This window comes from Sebastes fasciatus, chromosome 13 (assembly GCF_043250625.1).
Source record: "Sebastes fasciatus isolate fSebFas1 chromosome 13, fSebFas1.pri, whole genome shotgun sequence".
In the NCBI taxonomy this organism is placed as follows: domain Eukaryota; kingdom Metazoa; phylum Chordata; class Actinopteri; order Perciformes; family Sebastidae; genus Sebastes; species Sebastes fasciatus.
In genome coordinates this window covers 4,221,166-4,237,081 of record NC_133807.1, presented here as the reverse complement: position 1 = coordinate 4,237,081, position 15,916 = coordinate 4,221,166, and the positions used below count along the sequence as shown (strand labels likewise).

General features: G+C 44.5%; 1 protein-coding gene across 1 annotated transcript in view; it reads right to left on the bottom strand.

Moving 5' to 3' along the window:
• Positions 1–15,916, bottom strand: part of smg1 (SMG1 nonsense mediated mRNA decay associated PI3K related kinase) — a 71,516-nt gene that overhangs the window by 40,300 nt on the left and 15,300 nt on the right. The window contains exons 14-27 of the mRNA XM_074657229.1: positions 13,730–13,860; positions 10,552–10,710; positions 9,695–9,813; positions 9,501–9,588; positions 9,315–9,416; positions 8,297–8,437; positions 7,793–8,019; positions 7,286–7,485; positions 6,929–7,090; positions 4,870–5,024; positions 4,620–4,753; positions 3,461–3,772; positions 982–1,123; positions 435–585 (exon numbers count right to left, since the gene is read on the bottom strand). Of these exons, the coding sequence (XP_074513330.1) occupies positions 435–585; positions 982–1,123; positions 3,461–3,772; positions 4,620–4,753; positions 4,870–5,024; positions 6,929–7,090; positions 7,286–7,485; positions 7,793–8,019; positions 8,297–8,437; positions 9,315–9,416; positions 9,501–9,588; positions 9,695–9,813; positions 10,552–10,710; positions 13,730–13,860 (2,223 nt within the window). The remainder of the gene's footprint in view (positions 1–434; positions 586–981; positions 1,124–3,460; positions 3,773–4,619; positions 4,754–4,869; positions 5,025–6,928; positions 7,091–7,285; positions 7,486–7,792; positions 8,020–8,296; positions 8,438–9,314; positions 9,417–9,500; positions 9,589–9,694; positions 9,814–10,551; positions 10,711–13,729; positions 13,861–15,916) is intronic.

Genomic DNA, 15,916 nt, shown 5'->3' with positions numbered 1-15,916 from the left:
GTTTATTAACCGGTGGAGAAAATTTCCTCACCGTCACATCCCTTAGTCAGTAGGCGGTGCTTTCATACGAGCTCGTCCGTTATCTCCGGAGCAGGTTATGTGTGCAGCGGTAAGAAGCGAACCACCGTCGTAGAAAGACCTTGAAGGGTTAAACCTGAAGTTACCCCGTTAACCCCAAATGCTGCTCGTATTACAAGCCTCAGGGCTTAGGAAGCAACGTACTACATTCATCTGCAAGCAGTGTCATTAAGACGTGTTTAGAAAAGCATGGGGGATCTTTGGTCCTGCTCTTTTTTTTCTCTCTTCATAATTCACGTTCTCTGGTGTCCAAACCAGTCAACACTTTAGGAGAACATTTGTACCAACATTCCTAGTGTAATTGCATTCCATTTATATCACATATAGTCACATGTAAAAACTGTGGGTGTACACACTTCTTGTCCAGCGAGTGTGTTCTCCAGGGTGGCGGTGCAGTGGAGCTGCAGGGTGGGCAGGGTGGGCAGGGCATCAGACAGCGTGAGAGTGGACAGGCGAAGAGGACCCAAGCAGATCCGTCCGGTCTGTTTCAGGCAGCGCACCAACGTGCTGTAACATCACATCATATCATTCATTAAGACACTGCACAACTCTGGCGTGTCAAACAACAGCTCACACCAGTATTTACAGAGCGAGTCCAACAAAGAGAAAAGCACTCTTCTTGGTTTCAGAGGGGGGGAAGGCTTCTGGACCATGACAGACCTTGAACCAGAGGGGACCCCGAAAGCCAAAACAGTGAACACTTTCTAAACCGTTTGTTACAGAACTATGCCATTTTTCATGTTTCCAATCAAGTGCAACACTACGATGGCCTTCTAGAAGATACTATATGACCAACCGCGGCGTGGTCGGACAGCGCGTCCCTGAGCCCTTCAGGACCCGATTCTGGTTTCTCAAGAACTATGACGGGACCTCAAACACACAAGTATCCGTTTGAATACTCACTCTGGATTGGCTGTGGGCCTCTGTTCCTGCTGTTGAGTTGCTTTGCTCATGGCGCTAACGGCGCTGCGAAGGAGCTGTACCTCGATGGCTCTCTGCAGCTCAGTTGGATCTGGACTCATGGAGGGCAGAAGCCTCTTCAGATCTGACAAACAAACACACCATAAACATGTTTTTGAGGTTAAATGGTAATGTTTGAAGAAAACTTCTGAAAATGATTTCACTGCACTATTTACAGTTACTGTTCGAAGCTTACAGTGTATGATACATTGATTTTGATTTTATCATTATTATTGTGTCATGCATGACTAATATGCCCAGCCCAAACGGGCTTACAAGACACCATCATTTGGACAATAAAGAAAAGACAAAGCCAGAAACCAGAGTAGCAGTAGATAATTACAAATAATACTAGACCAGGGGTCAGCAACCTTTACTAGCAAATGAGCCATTTTTAAAAATCTGTCTGGAGCCGCAAAACGTATTTGAGCCTCATAATGAAGGTAACACCACCAAAGTACAAACGAGAGGCAGGACACTGAAGAATCGTTTTGAGGAGATTTGGCTGGAAGCTCTTTTCAGCAGGAGCTTCCAGTGTGTGTTTGTTCTGGAAATGTCTTTCAATTACTTTTTTTTTGGTTGTTTGCTAATTTTTTCGCCACAGAAAGCAAACAAATCTGTCCACGCTCTATTAAATTCTCCATTTTCCTCCAAGAATTTTCTTTTTTTGGGGATTTGGAAACCTACTGTAGCTAGGGGAAACTCAAGACTAGCCAACGCTGTTGAGGATCGGCAAAATTAGAGGATAAGTGCCAGGGCGTAGATGTACGTAGGCTATGACACACAGTTTAGTTGACTGAAATGTTAAAACTTATTTTATTATTCAGTGTAAAGGCTAGGGATGCACCGATCCCACTTTTTCAGTCCCAATAGCGATAGCGACACCTGGGCTTTGGATATCGGTGCATCCCTGATATAGGCTACACATTTTTGCAATTAGAGAATGTAGGAATCACTTTAGGCCTACACCAATGATTAATTAAAGTTAAAATGTTAAAAAAATTACCATTATTAATTTCTATATAATTTTTTGTCAAAGCCACAGGGCGCCACTGGAGAGGGGCTAAAGAGGTGCAGGTTGCTGACCCCTGTACTAGACAAATAAACCATCCTGACGTTTTTTCCAAGCTTGAGAAACAAAAGTAGCCGACTTATAAACATTCAAATTAAGTAGCCGTTCCATTTTGTCATCATCCGAGCATCAAAACTTTTCGAACAAACAGATTTTGAAATAGAAGTTCATAATTCATAATAGTATGGACAATACAAAAGAAAATGTGATTCATTTTCAACTTCTCCTAACTCGCATACTTCGCACAACCTGTTGGATGCTTTTAAATCTACTGACTTCAAGGGTCAGAGGAAGGATTCCTGTTCTTAACTGTGCAACTAAAGACCTTTGAGTCCTCCATAAGTTTGCTAGAACATCAGATTCAGCGCCATAATTGTGCTCGATTTGAATACACACCGGTCAGCCATAACATTAGGACACCACGGGCACCCTGACCGGCCTGCGGCTACGCAGCCCCATACGCAACAAACTGCTCCTCACTGTGTGTTCTGACACCTTTCTATCAGAACCAACATTAACTTTTTCAGCAGTTTGAGCTCCAGCAGCTCTTCTATTGGATCGGACAACACGGGCCAGCCTTCACTCCCCACGTGCATCAACGAGCCTCGGGTCTGACCCTGTCTCCGGTTCACCGGTTTTCCTTCCTTGGACCACTTTTGGTAGGTCCTGACCACTGCAGACCGGGAACATCCCACAAGAGCTGCAGTTCTGGAGATGCTCTGACCCAGCTGTCTAGCCAGCACTATTTGGCCCTTGTCAAAGTCACTCACATCCTTACGCTGGCCCATTTTTTTCTGCTTCCAACACAAAGTTCAGAATGTTCACTTGCTGCCTAATATATCCCGTCCACTGCCAGGTGCCATTGTAACAAGATAATCAATGTTATTCACTTCACCTGTCAGTGATCTTAATGTTATGGCTGATTGGTGTATGCTCAGAATTTTGGTTTCAACAATATATCTTTCAATATATTGTAATTCAGCTTCCTCAAAAATAGCATGAAGTGCTGTAGCCCATGGAGCATTATGTGATCTACTCCAAAGAAAAACCTTCTTATTCATCCTGTATTCTGACACGTTAAGCAAACGATTCCACAGCGATAAAATATGGCGAGTCTGTCTTGGTAGACAAAACACACTTTTAAGACAACGACACTTCATGGTTTTCATTACTGAAATAAAAAGTTGGATCGGCTGAAGGCCCGGTGGGGGCACCGATCGATACAGACTTCGCAGACCCAGATTTAATGCCTCCCCTCCTACAATTCCAGACATTTTTAGATCTTGAATATCAAAATCTATAATTTATGACGTTTTAAGACTTTTTCAGGATCCGTGGGGAGTCACTCACCCAGCTTGTCCTTGGTGCTGGAGAGCGAGCTGCAGTCCTCTCCGGGCAGCAGCTCCAGCTGAGCTCCGCACTCCGCCAGATCTCCCTCCTCGAAGCGGCTCAGAGCCTGGACGTAGTTGAAATCCGTCCTCAGGTTGATGCTGACGGGATTGGTGGAGTTCTGCTTGAGGGCGTTGATGGCGGCCTGCCACTCCTTAACAGAGGCCCAATCGCAGAGCGCCACGTAACACTGGCACGCTTTGTTGGCCAGGAAGTTGATCACCTCGGGGGAGCACTCGCCGGACTTCAGCAGCACCGTCTTCCTGCTGTCACCTGTTCAGCAGAAACACCCCCGCCCCATAAAAACACTTTGAGCAGCAGTCCTATGATCTTTAAATTATAAGACAAATAATCATCAAGAACATTCTTTAGCAATGTCAACCCATGTCTGACTATCGATTCCTCTTATTGATGCTTTCCCACAGTTACACGCATGCACAATGACGCACGCTGTATCATGTTTCAGTTTATTTAGGACCGGAGACACAGTGAAGAGAAAAGGCGCTCAACAGCGTGGCGCTACTAAACCTGAGGGGATGCATCCTATTTTTTAACCGTTTAACCGTTTTAACCGATAGCGTTAATCGGTTAAAATTCTTAATGTGGGTTAACAGTTGAACGGTTAATTATTAACATCCCTATTACCTGGTATACTTGACTCCTGCAGTACCCATTCAGATTCCCCCAACAAAGTCATAGAGAATCAGAATAGTGCCTTGCTCAAAACGCTTGACTCTGTCGCTCCTCGGATGAAATCAGCGCCACGGTTTTCAGACACTCATGCACTCAAACAGACGTGTGGAAAAGCTTGAGCACGGGTGGCATTTGACAAAACAAGAGATTGCTCGCCTCGCCTGGGTCGAGAGTTTTAGGAAGTAAAACGTACAACTGACGTGAACTTCTAGCTGCTAGAACAGCATATTTCTCTCATCTGATTTAACATTAATAATAAAAATAATCCACGGTTTCTGTTTGATACGGTTGCTAACCTAACACGGAATATCTATTATCTTGATCTTTGTATTCAATTGAAATTTAAGGGTGAAAATGCAGGTGAGAGCAAACACACGTTATCATATAGCAGTTGGACTGCATTTAATGTGAATATCTGCTGGTTTACCGTTGCTGGTGTGTTTGGGGCTGCTCGTGTTGCTGGAGAGTTTGAGCAGACAGCATTCAGAGCTCTTGATGCTGCAGTCCATCCCTGTGACCGCAGACAGCTGATCTTGATACTCCAGAGCTGCCTTCTCAAACCTGCACACAAACACTATTTAGTAGAGAACAACCAAATAAATGGAACAAAGTCGGATGATTTAGTTGAGTATTTGGCTGAGCTGTGAACATGTGTGGTTTAAGGCGGCGTTGCTTACCGTCCCTCAGCCTGCAGGGCGACCGACGACAGCCAGCCCAGACCCCTACCGGTGGTGATGAGGCTCCAGGCTGCCAGGCCCTGGATGGCCTCAGGACAACGCAGCTCACACAGAGCCTCCACCAGCAATGTCAGAGGAACCTCCAGCTCTGGACCCTGATGTGCAAACAAAAACATGCTATTCATATATATAATATCAATTATATAATAAATAATATCAAATAGACACATGCCTGTATGCTTCCAAAAAAAAAATGGACACACCAACATGTCTGTACACAACATTTGATCGTAGAGCGCATGTTGCTCACTTGAAAGGTTCACATAATAACTAGGGCTGTCAATCGATTTCAAATGTTTAAATCGCGATAAATCGCAAATTTAATTTTCATCTGTTCAAAATGTACATTAAAAGGGAGATTTGTCAAGTATATTATACTCTTATCAACACGGGAGTGGACAAATATGCTGCTTTATGCAAATATGTGTATGTATTGATTATTGGAAATCAATTAACAACACAAAACGATGACAGATATTGTCCAGAAACCCTCACAGGTACTGCATTTAGCATATAAATATGCTCAAATCGTAACATGTGCAAACTGCAGCCCAACAGGCAACAACAGCTGTCAGTGTGCTGACTTGCCCCCAAACTGCATGTGATTATCATAAAGTGGGCATGTCTGTAAAGGGGAGACTCGTGGGTACCCATAGAACCCATTTACATTCACATATCTTGAGGTCAGAGGTCAAGGGACAAGCATGACATGGTTGGTAACAATGGATTCTTAGAGTTTTCTAGTTTCATATGATGCCAGTATCTTCACTACACTTCGCTTTAAAACTGAGCCCGCTACGACCTCCGACAGATTGATTGCATTAATGCGTTAAATAAATTAGTGGCGTTAAAACTAATTAGTTGTTATTGCGTTAACTTTGACAGCCCTAATGATACCCCTTTCACACCGAGGACTCAACCAGGGTTGAACCAGGGTTGATTGGGTATCTGAAAGGGTTAACCCGCGTTGATCGACTCCCGCTTTGCGACCCAGGTCGAGAGGTGGGTCGGACCAGAGTCGATTTCGATGTGAAAGGTACACACCAGGGTCGCTAACAACCGGGGCGGGTTACAAATGGGGACGCAAGTTCGTGACGCAACCGTCACAGGTCGCCGTGGCTCAAACCAATGGTGCGACGGCAGCGGGAATGTTTTCAGATACAATTATATTATCGAGCAATTAGCAAACTAAATGAAATATAAACTGATTTTATTACATTTGGACAAGCTCTTACATTAGTCAACAGTTGCCACATGCCCAGCTGAACAACTCTAGTAGCCCCACTAAAGGTAAATATACACTTCAGTCTTCAATAGTTTCTGTAGCATATATTATCATATTAGATAGCACAAGTGGATAAATTGAGAGAAAAAAAGGTTACCAATTTCATGTCTTGGTGTTTGCAGTCTGAAGAACATTGCTGTACTAAGTGTGTCGGCAGTTTTGTTCATCATCACAAGCTTGCTGGTTCCACCTCTACATGGAGAATTAAGTGAGTAGAATATCTGACAGAGCGGTCCGATGCATTGTGGAGCATGCTGTAGACACTATTAATAGAAATGTGGTCCACATGATGGCCTCTTGAAGTTCTACAACCTAAATGACACTCTTTTCCTATGTGCTGCATTCCTGTTCGTACGTTTGTTAGAGTGCAATGCCTCTCACCTTAATTATTGGTTTTATTAACCAGTACATTTAATATATGATAAATGTACTATACTGTAAGTGCTGATGCTATGCACGTACTATATTTACACCATATTATCCCCAGAGCATGCATCATTCTGTGATATTTGACGTGTTTGCACACATTGATGATGTCACTATCATCCCCTCTCTAACTGGTATGCATTGCTCCCGGGTTGTGAGCCAGGTCGTATCTGAACTGTTATGACCAGGGATTAACCAGCTTGGTTTGAACTGACAAAAGAAGGGTTGAACACGGGTCAGATAACCCTGGTCCAACACTGGTCAATGGTTACGAGAGGGATAACTGACCTGGGAGTTGCTGTTTTTAATCTCCGTCAGCAGGTCGAAGCCGTGGCGGATGGTTACCGCCGGTTGGCCGGACAGAAGGCCGACTCTCATGAGCGCCAGGCGGATCCTCGTCAGCCAGTCTTGGCATGTCTGACGGTTGGTGTAGAAGAATGTCCTGATGCCCTGAGACACAGAGGGAGGGACTCATCACATTATTTATGGACTATTACTGAGGGTAAGTGGTTGTTCATCCTGAACATTTGAATGACTGCTTTTCAAATGGTGCTCCCTGTTCTCAGCACTCCTTTACTGACAGTCAGAATTTTAAACACTTCAGTCTTTAAGCAGCGGTGGAGTGTGGAGCTTTAAGTTGCACACCTTTGGTGGGGCAGTGAGAGCGTTGGCGCAGCCCTCATAGGCGTTGTACATAAGCTTCTCCAGGTTCTCCACGTACTGGAGCAGCAGAGCGAGGCGGAGCTGATTGGAGTGGTGCCCGTCCCCGTCGCCTCCGGCACCGGCCCACGCTCCAACATCCTGCTCTGGGTTCAGACTGTGGGCGGCCAGGCTCCGGATCATACCTGAAACACAGAGATACAGGAGACAAATAAAGGAAGGCTGCGGTGCACCGGGGGCCCCGATGTTAAGGCGGCGCTTTGCTTCATGTCCAGCAGGGGGGGGAGCTTTGTTGATCTCTGGTCATCTCTCAATTCTCTATCTAACATATTCAAAATCATGATCAGCTTTTTAAGTTAAAATTTTTACTTTTTTTAGATTTGATTTGATTTAACTACAATGGCACTTGGAGAGGGCAGACCTACAGTCGTAGATTCGGCGTGAAAACCAAACTAAGTTCCAGTCGCTGTGAAGACGAACTGGATTTTTTACCTTCGATGGTCTGGAAGGTGTCCTGAGCTCGGCCCAGCGGTGTTCGGAGTTTGGACAGCACGGTGAACTGTGCGGCCTCCCACACCGCCCACTGCCACAGCACCGCTTCGGTTTTCAACAGCACCCGCGGAACCACACCTGGCTTGCTGCCGTCTGCACCTGCCCGGCCGTCCCGTTTCTCCAGCCGCTGGCAGCTGTAGTACAGACGCTCCAGCCAGGGATCCTTGCTGTGGATTAGAGAAACGTGAAGCTCAGCATGAATAACAGGCTTGCTGGAATCCGTGACCCTGACTGAGTTATTCGGAAACATGTAGAACATAAGCTGGCATTTGCATCCTGCCATAATTACAAATATCTTGTTTTGGTTGTGGTGAAAACTATAACATATTTGGGAACTGTATGCTGCCATACAGAGGCGGTCTGACCCTTGCTGTATCTATCTCTATCCCCGGGACTGTAAGAGAGAAGAGTAATTTGTGATTGCTCTGTCGATGTGACATGTACCCTCCCCGGTGCAGGACTCCATATAAGATGAAGCTGATGAGGTCGCTGAAATCCTGGGGGTGGAAGGTGCTGCTCGGTGCTCGGCTCATGTGGTGGCGGACGGCCAGTGAGATCTCCCGCATCTCAGGGTGGCTGTGGTTACTGTGGACAGACAAAAAAAAAGAAAACACACACGCATGATTAATAAGGTATATACCCAACTCACTCACTCATCTTCAACCGCTTATCCGGGGTCGGGTCGCGGGGGCAACAGCTCCAGCAGGGGACCCCAAACTTCCCTTTCCCGGGCCACATTAACCAGCTCTGACTGGGGGATCCCGAGGCATTCCCAGGCCAGTGTGGAGATATAATCTCTCCACCTAGTCCTGGGTCTTCCCCGTGGCCTCCTCCCAGCTGGTCGTGCCTAGGGAGGCGCCCAGGGGGGCATTCTTACCAGATATACCCAACTGTGTGAACAAATTCATTATTTTCTCCACCAGGAGATCGTGTGTGTGGGTCTGTCTTTCCACGGCTCATCTCTCACACTGCTGGACCCGTCAGCCTAATATTTGTTTTGCTCATTTATGACACTATGCTCAAGGACCTCTTGTAGTTGCGGTGATTCACACATTTTCAAAAAGTATTTCATTACCTGATGATCAACATCAGGGGGGGGGGGAGGGGGGAGAAACTGGGTTACATTTACATTACAGACATTTCTGTTATTTATTTATCTTTTATTATTGACAATATGCCAGTATTTGAGTGCCTTAACTGTTAAAGAATTATGGCCAATGAGCAACTGTAGAATGTAAAAAAAATCCAAATAAATGAAAAAAAAAGTTATATTTTGCATTTTTTTTTGTTTTCCCTATTGTACCGAAAACATACCGAAACCCTGACCCCACAAACCGAGGTACATACCGAATTTTGTGTACCGTTACACCCCTAATAAATACAAGATGTCAAACAGATTTGGTGTGTGGAGAACAGATCTGTTTTACTGTAGAGGCCCTCCAGTGCTGCAGTTAAGTCTTACCTTAAAGCCACATCCAGGGGGATTGTCCTGAGCAGCTTGCCATAGGCCTGCCTCACCCTCACTGCTGAGTGGACCAACTGGACTCTGGACACATCCACACACCTAACGGAAAGCGCAGAGCGGTAAGAAAACATCTGCCTACTTTACAGATCAAATGTTTAAAGCACTGCCTGAAAGCACTCTCACCTCTGCAGCAGCTCGGTGGACAGAGATGAAGAGAGGACCTGTAAACTGAGGCAGGTCTGAAGGCAGATACTTTGATCTTCATTAAGACCTGTCCACAGAAAAACAAAAAGGAGGAAAAACAAATGACTAAGACATGTCCTGTCAGCCTGTGGAAACACATGGTGGAAAAAATTCCTGGACATATCGGGGCTCACCGTTAGCCAGCAGGCCCCTGCAGAACTTGTTGAAGGAGGGCAGGGAGAAGAGAGGGCTGTAGGTGTCCGACCTCTTCATAAGCACAGAGATTTCCTGAGCCCAGGTCAGCAGCAGCCTCCTGACGAAACCAACACAAAGGTATCATAGCAATTGTATCCGGGGGCGATGCATGGGTCAGGGTTTTTATTGCTTTTTATTATTTATTATATGCGTTAATCATCCAGCTGAATTTGCGTGTCGCGGTGTGTGTGTGTGTGTGTGTGTGTGTGCGCGCAACATGATCTCACAGAAATACGTGAAATAACCACGACCTCTTGACAGCGCATTAGGTGGTGGTGACACGGAACGTGTTCAAATTTTGTGCCGCCACTATGGCTGGTGTGTGTGAGTGAGAGTGAGAGTGAGAGTGAGAGTGAGAGTGAGAGTGAGAGTGAGAGTGAGAGTGAGAGAGAGACAGAGAGAGACAGCGAGAGAGACACACAGAGAGAGAGACAGAGAGAGAGACAGAGAGAGAGAGACAGACAGACAGAGAGAGAGAGGAAGAGAAGGTGATTACTAATTGGACGCTTCAGCCCGTTGCAGCAATACTAGGGATGCTCATTTTGAAAAATTGTCCTAACCGATAACTGACCCTCGTTAACTGGTTATTAACCGTTAACCGACAAGATTTGTGCCTTACGTCCTGTGTGTCTGCCCGGCGTAACGACGCTCTGTCTGCCCAGATTGACAATAGCGATTGCCTGATAAACAGTGTGTGTATTTGTTCTACGTTAGCAGCTCTAGCATTGCCTGTGGTGTTCCAATTCTAAGTTCATGATTGAGATTTGTCGTGGTGTAAATTGGCATGATGAAGAACCTGGCCTCGGGGTAGAGGTGCTCCTTCGCCAGCAGACCTCCCAGAAGACTCAGCAGCGTGCTGAAATGTTTCTTCGTCGCTGTAGTCACGGTGCTGATGACGGCGCCATCGAACAGGGAGGGAGAAGATGACAGGCTGGAGGAGATGAAATGATCGTGTCTGGAAAAAACAAACAGAAAAGACACAAGGCCGGTAAAGAAGAGGAACCAACGGAGCAGCAGGAACAGCTTCAACACGTTACTAATATTCGGTGCTTTTACTTAAAGGAACAGTCTGGAGCATTTGGGGATCTATTAGTAGAATAGGAATATAATATTCATAACCACGTTTTCATTAGTGTATAACTGAAACTAAGAATGGTTGTGTTTTTGTTAGCTTAGAATGAGCCGTTTATATCTACATAGATAGGGAGTGGGTCCTCTTCATGGAGTCTTGGAAAGGGAGGAGTGACCGGCGGGATATTCAACCACACCACTAGACACTGCCTAATCCTGCCACTGACAGCCTCCATGGATTTTTTACTACACAGCACTATGAGGATGGGTTGCACTAAAAGGATTCATTTGAACGCTGCAATAATGTTAAACATGAAGTTCGGTTTAGTCGTCATACGACGTGTCTGAATATGCACCCTGGTCACTTTTACGTGAAAGTCACGATGGCAATCTTTACCAGGCCAGAACTGTGACATTTCCACTACTCTTAATAATGCATTTATCACACCAGTACAAGATGTCTGTCTCTCTCTCTGAAATTAACCTAACCTATTGGGGCCGACGTCATGATTACGTCACGGTGTTAGCTGGAGGCACAACAAAGGAAAGACTGCAGGCAACACACAAATCACCTCAGAGTAGTGGGCTAAAGTTACACATCGAAAATGTCATCTTACTGTGTTGTTGGGTGCCAGAATCAAAAGGAATATGGCTCCGACTCGAAATTCAATGTTTGACATGAAAAACTGTGATTGGAGGCTCCAGCGAGCTACAACATCAGCGATTTGCTGCGATCGCCTCTCTGATCAGCTGTTCACTGACTTTGCCGTGTGTGTTAATGTGTGTGGAGAGCTCCGACACAGGGCAGAGGGAGAGGATGCAGCTTTAGCCCCGCGGCCCATTTAATAACCGGTTTCGTTAATCATCCCTAAATATAAGGATTTTTCTTATTCATCGCATTTCAGACAGCCTTTTGCGATGTGTTCATCGCGCATGCTCATATTGCGATGACAATACGATTTATCGGTCCGCCCTATACTCACGGTGGACAAGCTAGCAGCTGGTGGAAGTCTCCGGTGACGCGCAAATGAGTGCACGGGCAGAGCAGGCAGGGAGGTAGACGGGTAGCTCGTCCAGTCATTACACTCGGGCCAAATGAAATTATTGGATGGGTTTATTACAGTCCTGTGACAGCCACAGATACCGGATCTTTTTCCTTTGTTTTTTTTGTCAGAGCTTTCGATTTATTGATTGCTGATCGTGATGTAATGAGACTTTGAACTGATACAACAAAAATGTTTCTAAAATATTTACCAACCCTGCCTTTAATGTTAACTTTGTCAAGTTACACTCGCGGTCCCAGAGAGTGAGTGACCGTACACATTGAGAGAAACTGAGAGGCTCAGTCCTGACCACAGCGGCCCGGGGTTCGAATCCGACTTGTGGCCCTTTGCTGCATGTCATCCTCTCTCTCTCTCTCTCTCTCTCTCTCTCTCTCTCTCTCTCTCTCTCTCTCTCTCTCTCTCTCTCTCTCTCTCCCTCTCTCTCTCCCTCTCTCTCTCCCTCTCCCTCTCTCTCTCCCCCTCTCTCTCCCTCTCTCTCTCTCTCTCTCTCTCTCTCCCTCTCCCTCTCCCTCTCCCTCTCCCTCTCCCTCTCTCTCTCCCTCTCTCTCTCTCTCTCTCTCTCTCTCCCTTTCAATACCATCTCTGTCACTATAAATAAAAGGCATAAAAGCTTAAAGTGTTCAGAGAATTAATCTGCCTCCACTTAACGCTCCGCCCACAAAATACATCATAATGTTTACTAACAGAAAAAGGGTCTATAGCAGGTATGGGCAAACTACGGCCCGCGGGCCGTATACTGCCCGTTGGGCTTTTTAATCCAGCCTGTCGAATATTGGTACAAAATTGTCCAAATTATAGTAAAGGCCGCATTCATTTTGCCTTTTTCCTGCAATACCCGGCGTTTCAGTTGATTTCACTCCCCAGTACGAACACTCTAATAGCCCTTATTAAAAAAATTAAGATCTATTTCGACCTCACTCTGACCGTCACCACGGTCTTCACCTTGAATGAAGCCATTCTTCTTCCAGCCGGCGAGACCACTGTGTGTTATAGCTCACCCTGTAGAGCGGGCACTCTTACCGCGGTAGGCCGCGGTTCGAATCTACCTTTCAACACTTTTTATTTAGCCACGGTTTTTGCCTTGTGTTCCCCCTTGTGTTTAAAAGGGCGTTTTCATTTTCTTTTTCATAAATTACTGTTTTTCCCTTAAACCTCTGTGCGCAGTAGGCGGGATTGGTTTAGAATTGCCACAACCAAACTGACACCAAACTTTGATGCACTGGCAAAAAAGGGTGACCAACACCACTGTTCCCACTCAAATTAAATGTAAGTTTTCTTTACTTTTTAGTTAATGACTTTTACTTGTAATTTATATTAGTTCAAACAAACACTCTCCATCCATCTGATACTGGCCCGGTCCGTCTGTCAAATTTTAAAACTCATTGTGGCCCCTGAGCCAAAAAGTTTGCCCACCCCTGGTCTATAGCAATGTCCCTGCAGAAATATACAGCCACGTTTGGCACAACAATGCACTGCAGTCTGTTTTTTCCCCTGCACTGTATTTATTTAAAAATTAAATGTGCTTCGATGTTGAAAAAAAATTGAAGATATGTCTGTGTAGAGGGATGGCAAAATATATATTAAAATCAATTTTAAATGAAATCTGTAACGATACAAAAACAAAGAAATGCCGTCATGGTCTGAAGACTTTTAAAAGTAACTATTCTTCTAGCCATTGTTTTCTACAAGGTTTTGAATGAGTGACAGTTCAACTCAATATGCAAGAAAAGTGCAAATGGATAAATAAAAACTAATTGAGGTCTACTTGGTTTGACAATAGGGGTGTAAAATTCAGAATGCTGTAGTGGAGGGCACAGTACAGGTGTTTGTGTGTATTACCTGGTGCAGTGGGAGTACAGGGTGTAGAGTACAGCGTACTGGATGGCGGGGTAGTAGACCGCTAACTCGGAGTGGACCAGCATCAGATTTTGACTGAGCAGAGCGAAGACTGTAGGAGACAACGCCCACATCTAAAAACAGATGAAAAACATTTCAACATGAACACGCATGGCCACATAAAACAGCAGTTCATCTTCTCCTGGTTGCTGCTTCACAATTAACAGCGTTGCATCAGGACAATGACGTGACAATGTGCCTTTGTGTTAAGGTGAAAAGGTCCAACAAGAATTCAACTTTCATCTGGTGATTATTTGATGTACTTCAGTGTACCAGTGAAGCATACGAACTAGCGCTGCAATGATTAATCAATTAGTTGTCAACTGTTAAATTAATTGCCGACTATTTTAATAATCGATTTATTGGTTTGAGTCATTATTTTAAGAGCAAAAATAAAGTCTAAATTCTCTGAATTCTCTTCAATGTGAATATTTTCTGGTTTCCTTCCTCCTCTTAACTGAATATCTTTGAGTTGTAGACAAAAAAAAAAGACATCTGAGGACGTCATCTTGGGCTTTGGGAAACATATTTCATAATTTTCTGACATTTTCTAGACCAAACAACTAATTGATTAACCGAGAAAATAATCTGCAGATTAAATTGACAGCAGGATGCAGATATGGAGATACAGCTCGAGAGCGGAGACCGTGATGGACAATGTACGATAACCATTTTAGAGTATTTCGGTTTAGTATCCGTCTGCGTCTATTCGTTAACCTAAAAGAAGTGAAATCAACCGAGCTCAGTGCGGGGCAGAGGTCGCGTTAACCGAATATTTTCTATCCATTGATTGAATTTTTAACCCTCCGAGACCCACGATCCCGACCGACATTACCGTCTTTAAGAAGCAGTAGCAGGCTCAGTCTTAAGGCTGGAGTGAAGGTACTGGTATGCCCACTTTAAGATTATCAAACATGCAGTTTTGGGGAGATTTCAACTGTGCTCTGGAGTCCAGTATAGACCGATCTAAAGGGTCAGACTCGTCTCACACCCAAACAAAAAAAGACCCTTAATCAACTGATCCAAGATTTGAATTTGTCTTCGGTTTGGAGGTCATTTAAACAGGTCTCCAGAGAATGTTCTTGTTATTCTGCAACTCACCAAAGCCCCTCAATGTATTGACTATTTCTTGGTTCTTACCCATGATTCCCCAGAATTGCAAGCAGAACTTTTGGTCCTACGGACACAATATAGTGAATCATCGAGTGACCAGACAGCCGCTAGCTTCCTCAGATTAAAACAAAGTTACTGTGATCAGGGAAAAAATGCAGGTCAGATATTGGCTCGACGTATCAAAAAAAATTATTATTAAATCAATTAAAAGGTAAAATAACAAATGAGCCCTCAGAAATAAATAATGCTTTTAGAATGTTTTATAAAAAAAAACATTATACATCCGGACTAGGGCTGTCAAAGTTAACACCATAATAACGCAATTAACGCAAACTCATTTTAACGCCACTAATTTATTTAACATATTAACGCAACTTGCGATTTTTACCTCGTAGTGGGCTTAATTTTAAGGCCAGAGTGAAAATACTAGAAAACCTAAGGAATCCATTGGTACCAACCATGTCATACTAGCTCATCTCAAAGGAGGTTAAACAACGCTCCAAACTTGCGCTAAATATTGACGAGAAAAAACTATTAAACCTTACTTTTCACACTTAACACCCAGATAACAAGAGGGAAAATCCCTTGTGGGCTTAAGTCGTGTATCCTGGGTATTCATCCAAGTGATTTCATCACTAAGAAGAGTGACTGTGCACTGACAGATCGTGTCTCTTTCAAGTATTTGAAAATATCTGGGGGAGCTTCATGGAGTTTTTAACACAAAATGTTTGGGTGGGGGCGGGACAAGTGGAATAAGATTAAGATTTCTGTACATTGTAGTTACTGGAACATCTGTATATTCACCTTTGACATACGGACAACCCAAAAACATAATGCCTCTGGCCACGGCTGTCGTGATGGGTAATAATACATTATGACAAACGAGAAATTCTAACGCAACCACAGGTGCACACACGGTTGCTCAAATGAGAGGAGAACTGGCGCCGGACTATCCTTTTCTTGAGAGGCAACCAAGGTATTCCCATATGTTGTGGCCTGTTAGTAGCTGGTATAGCC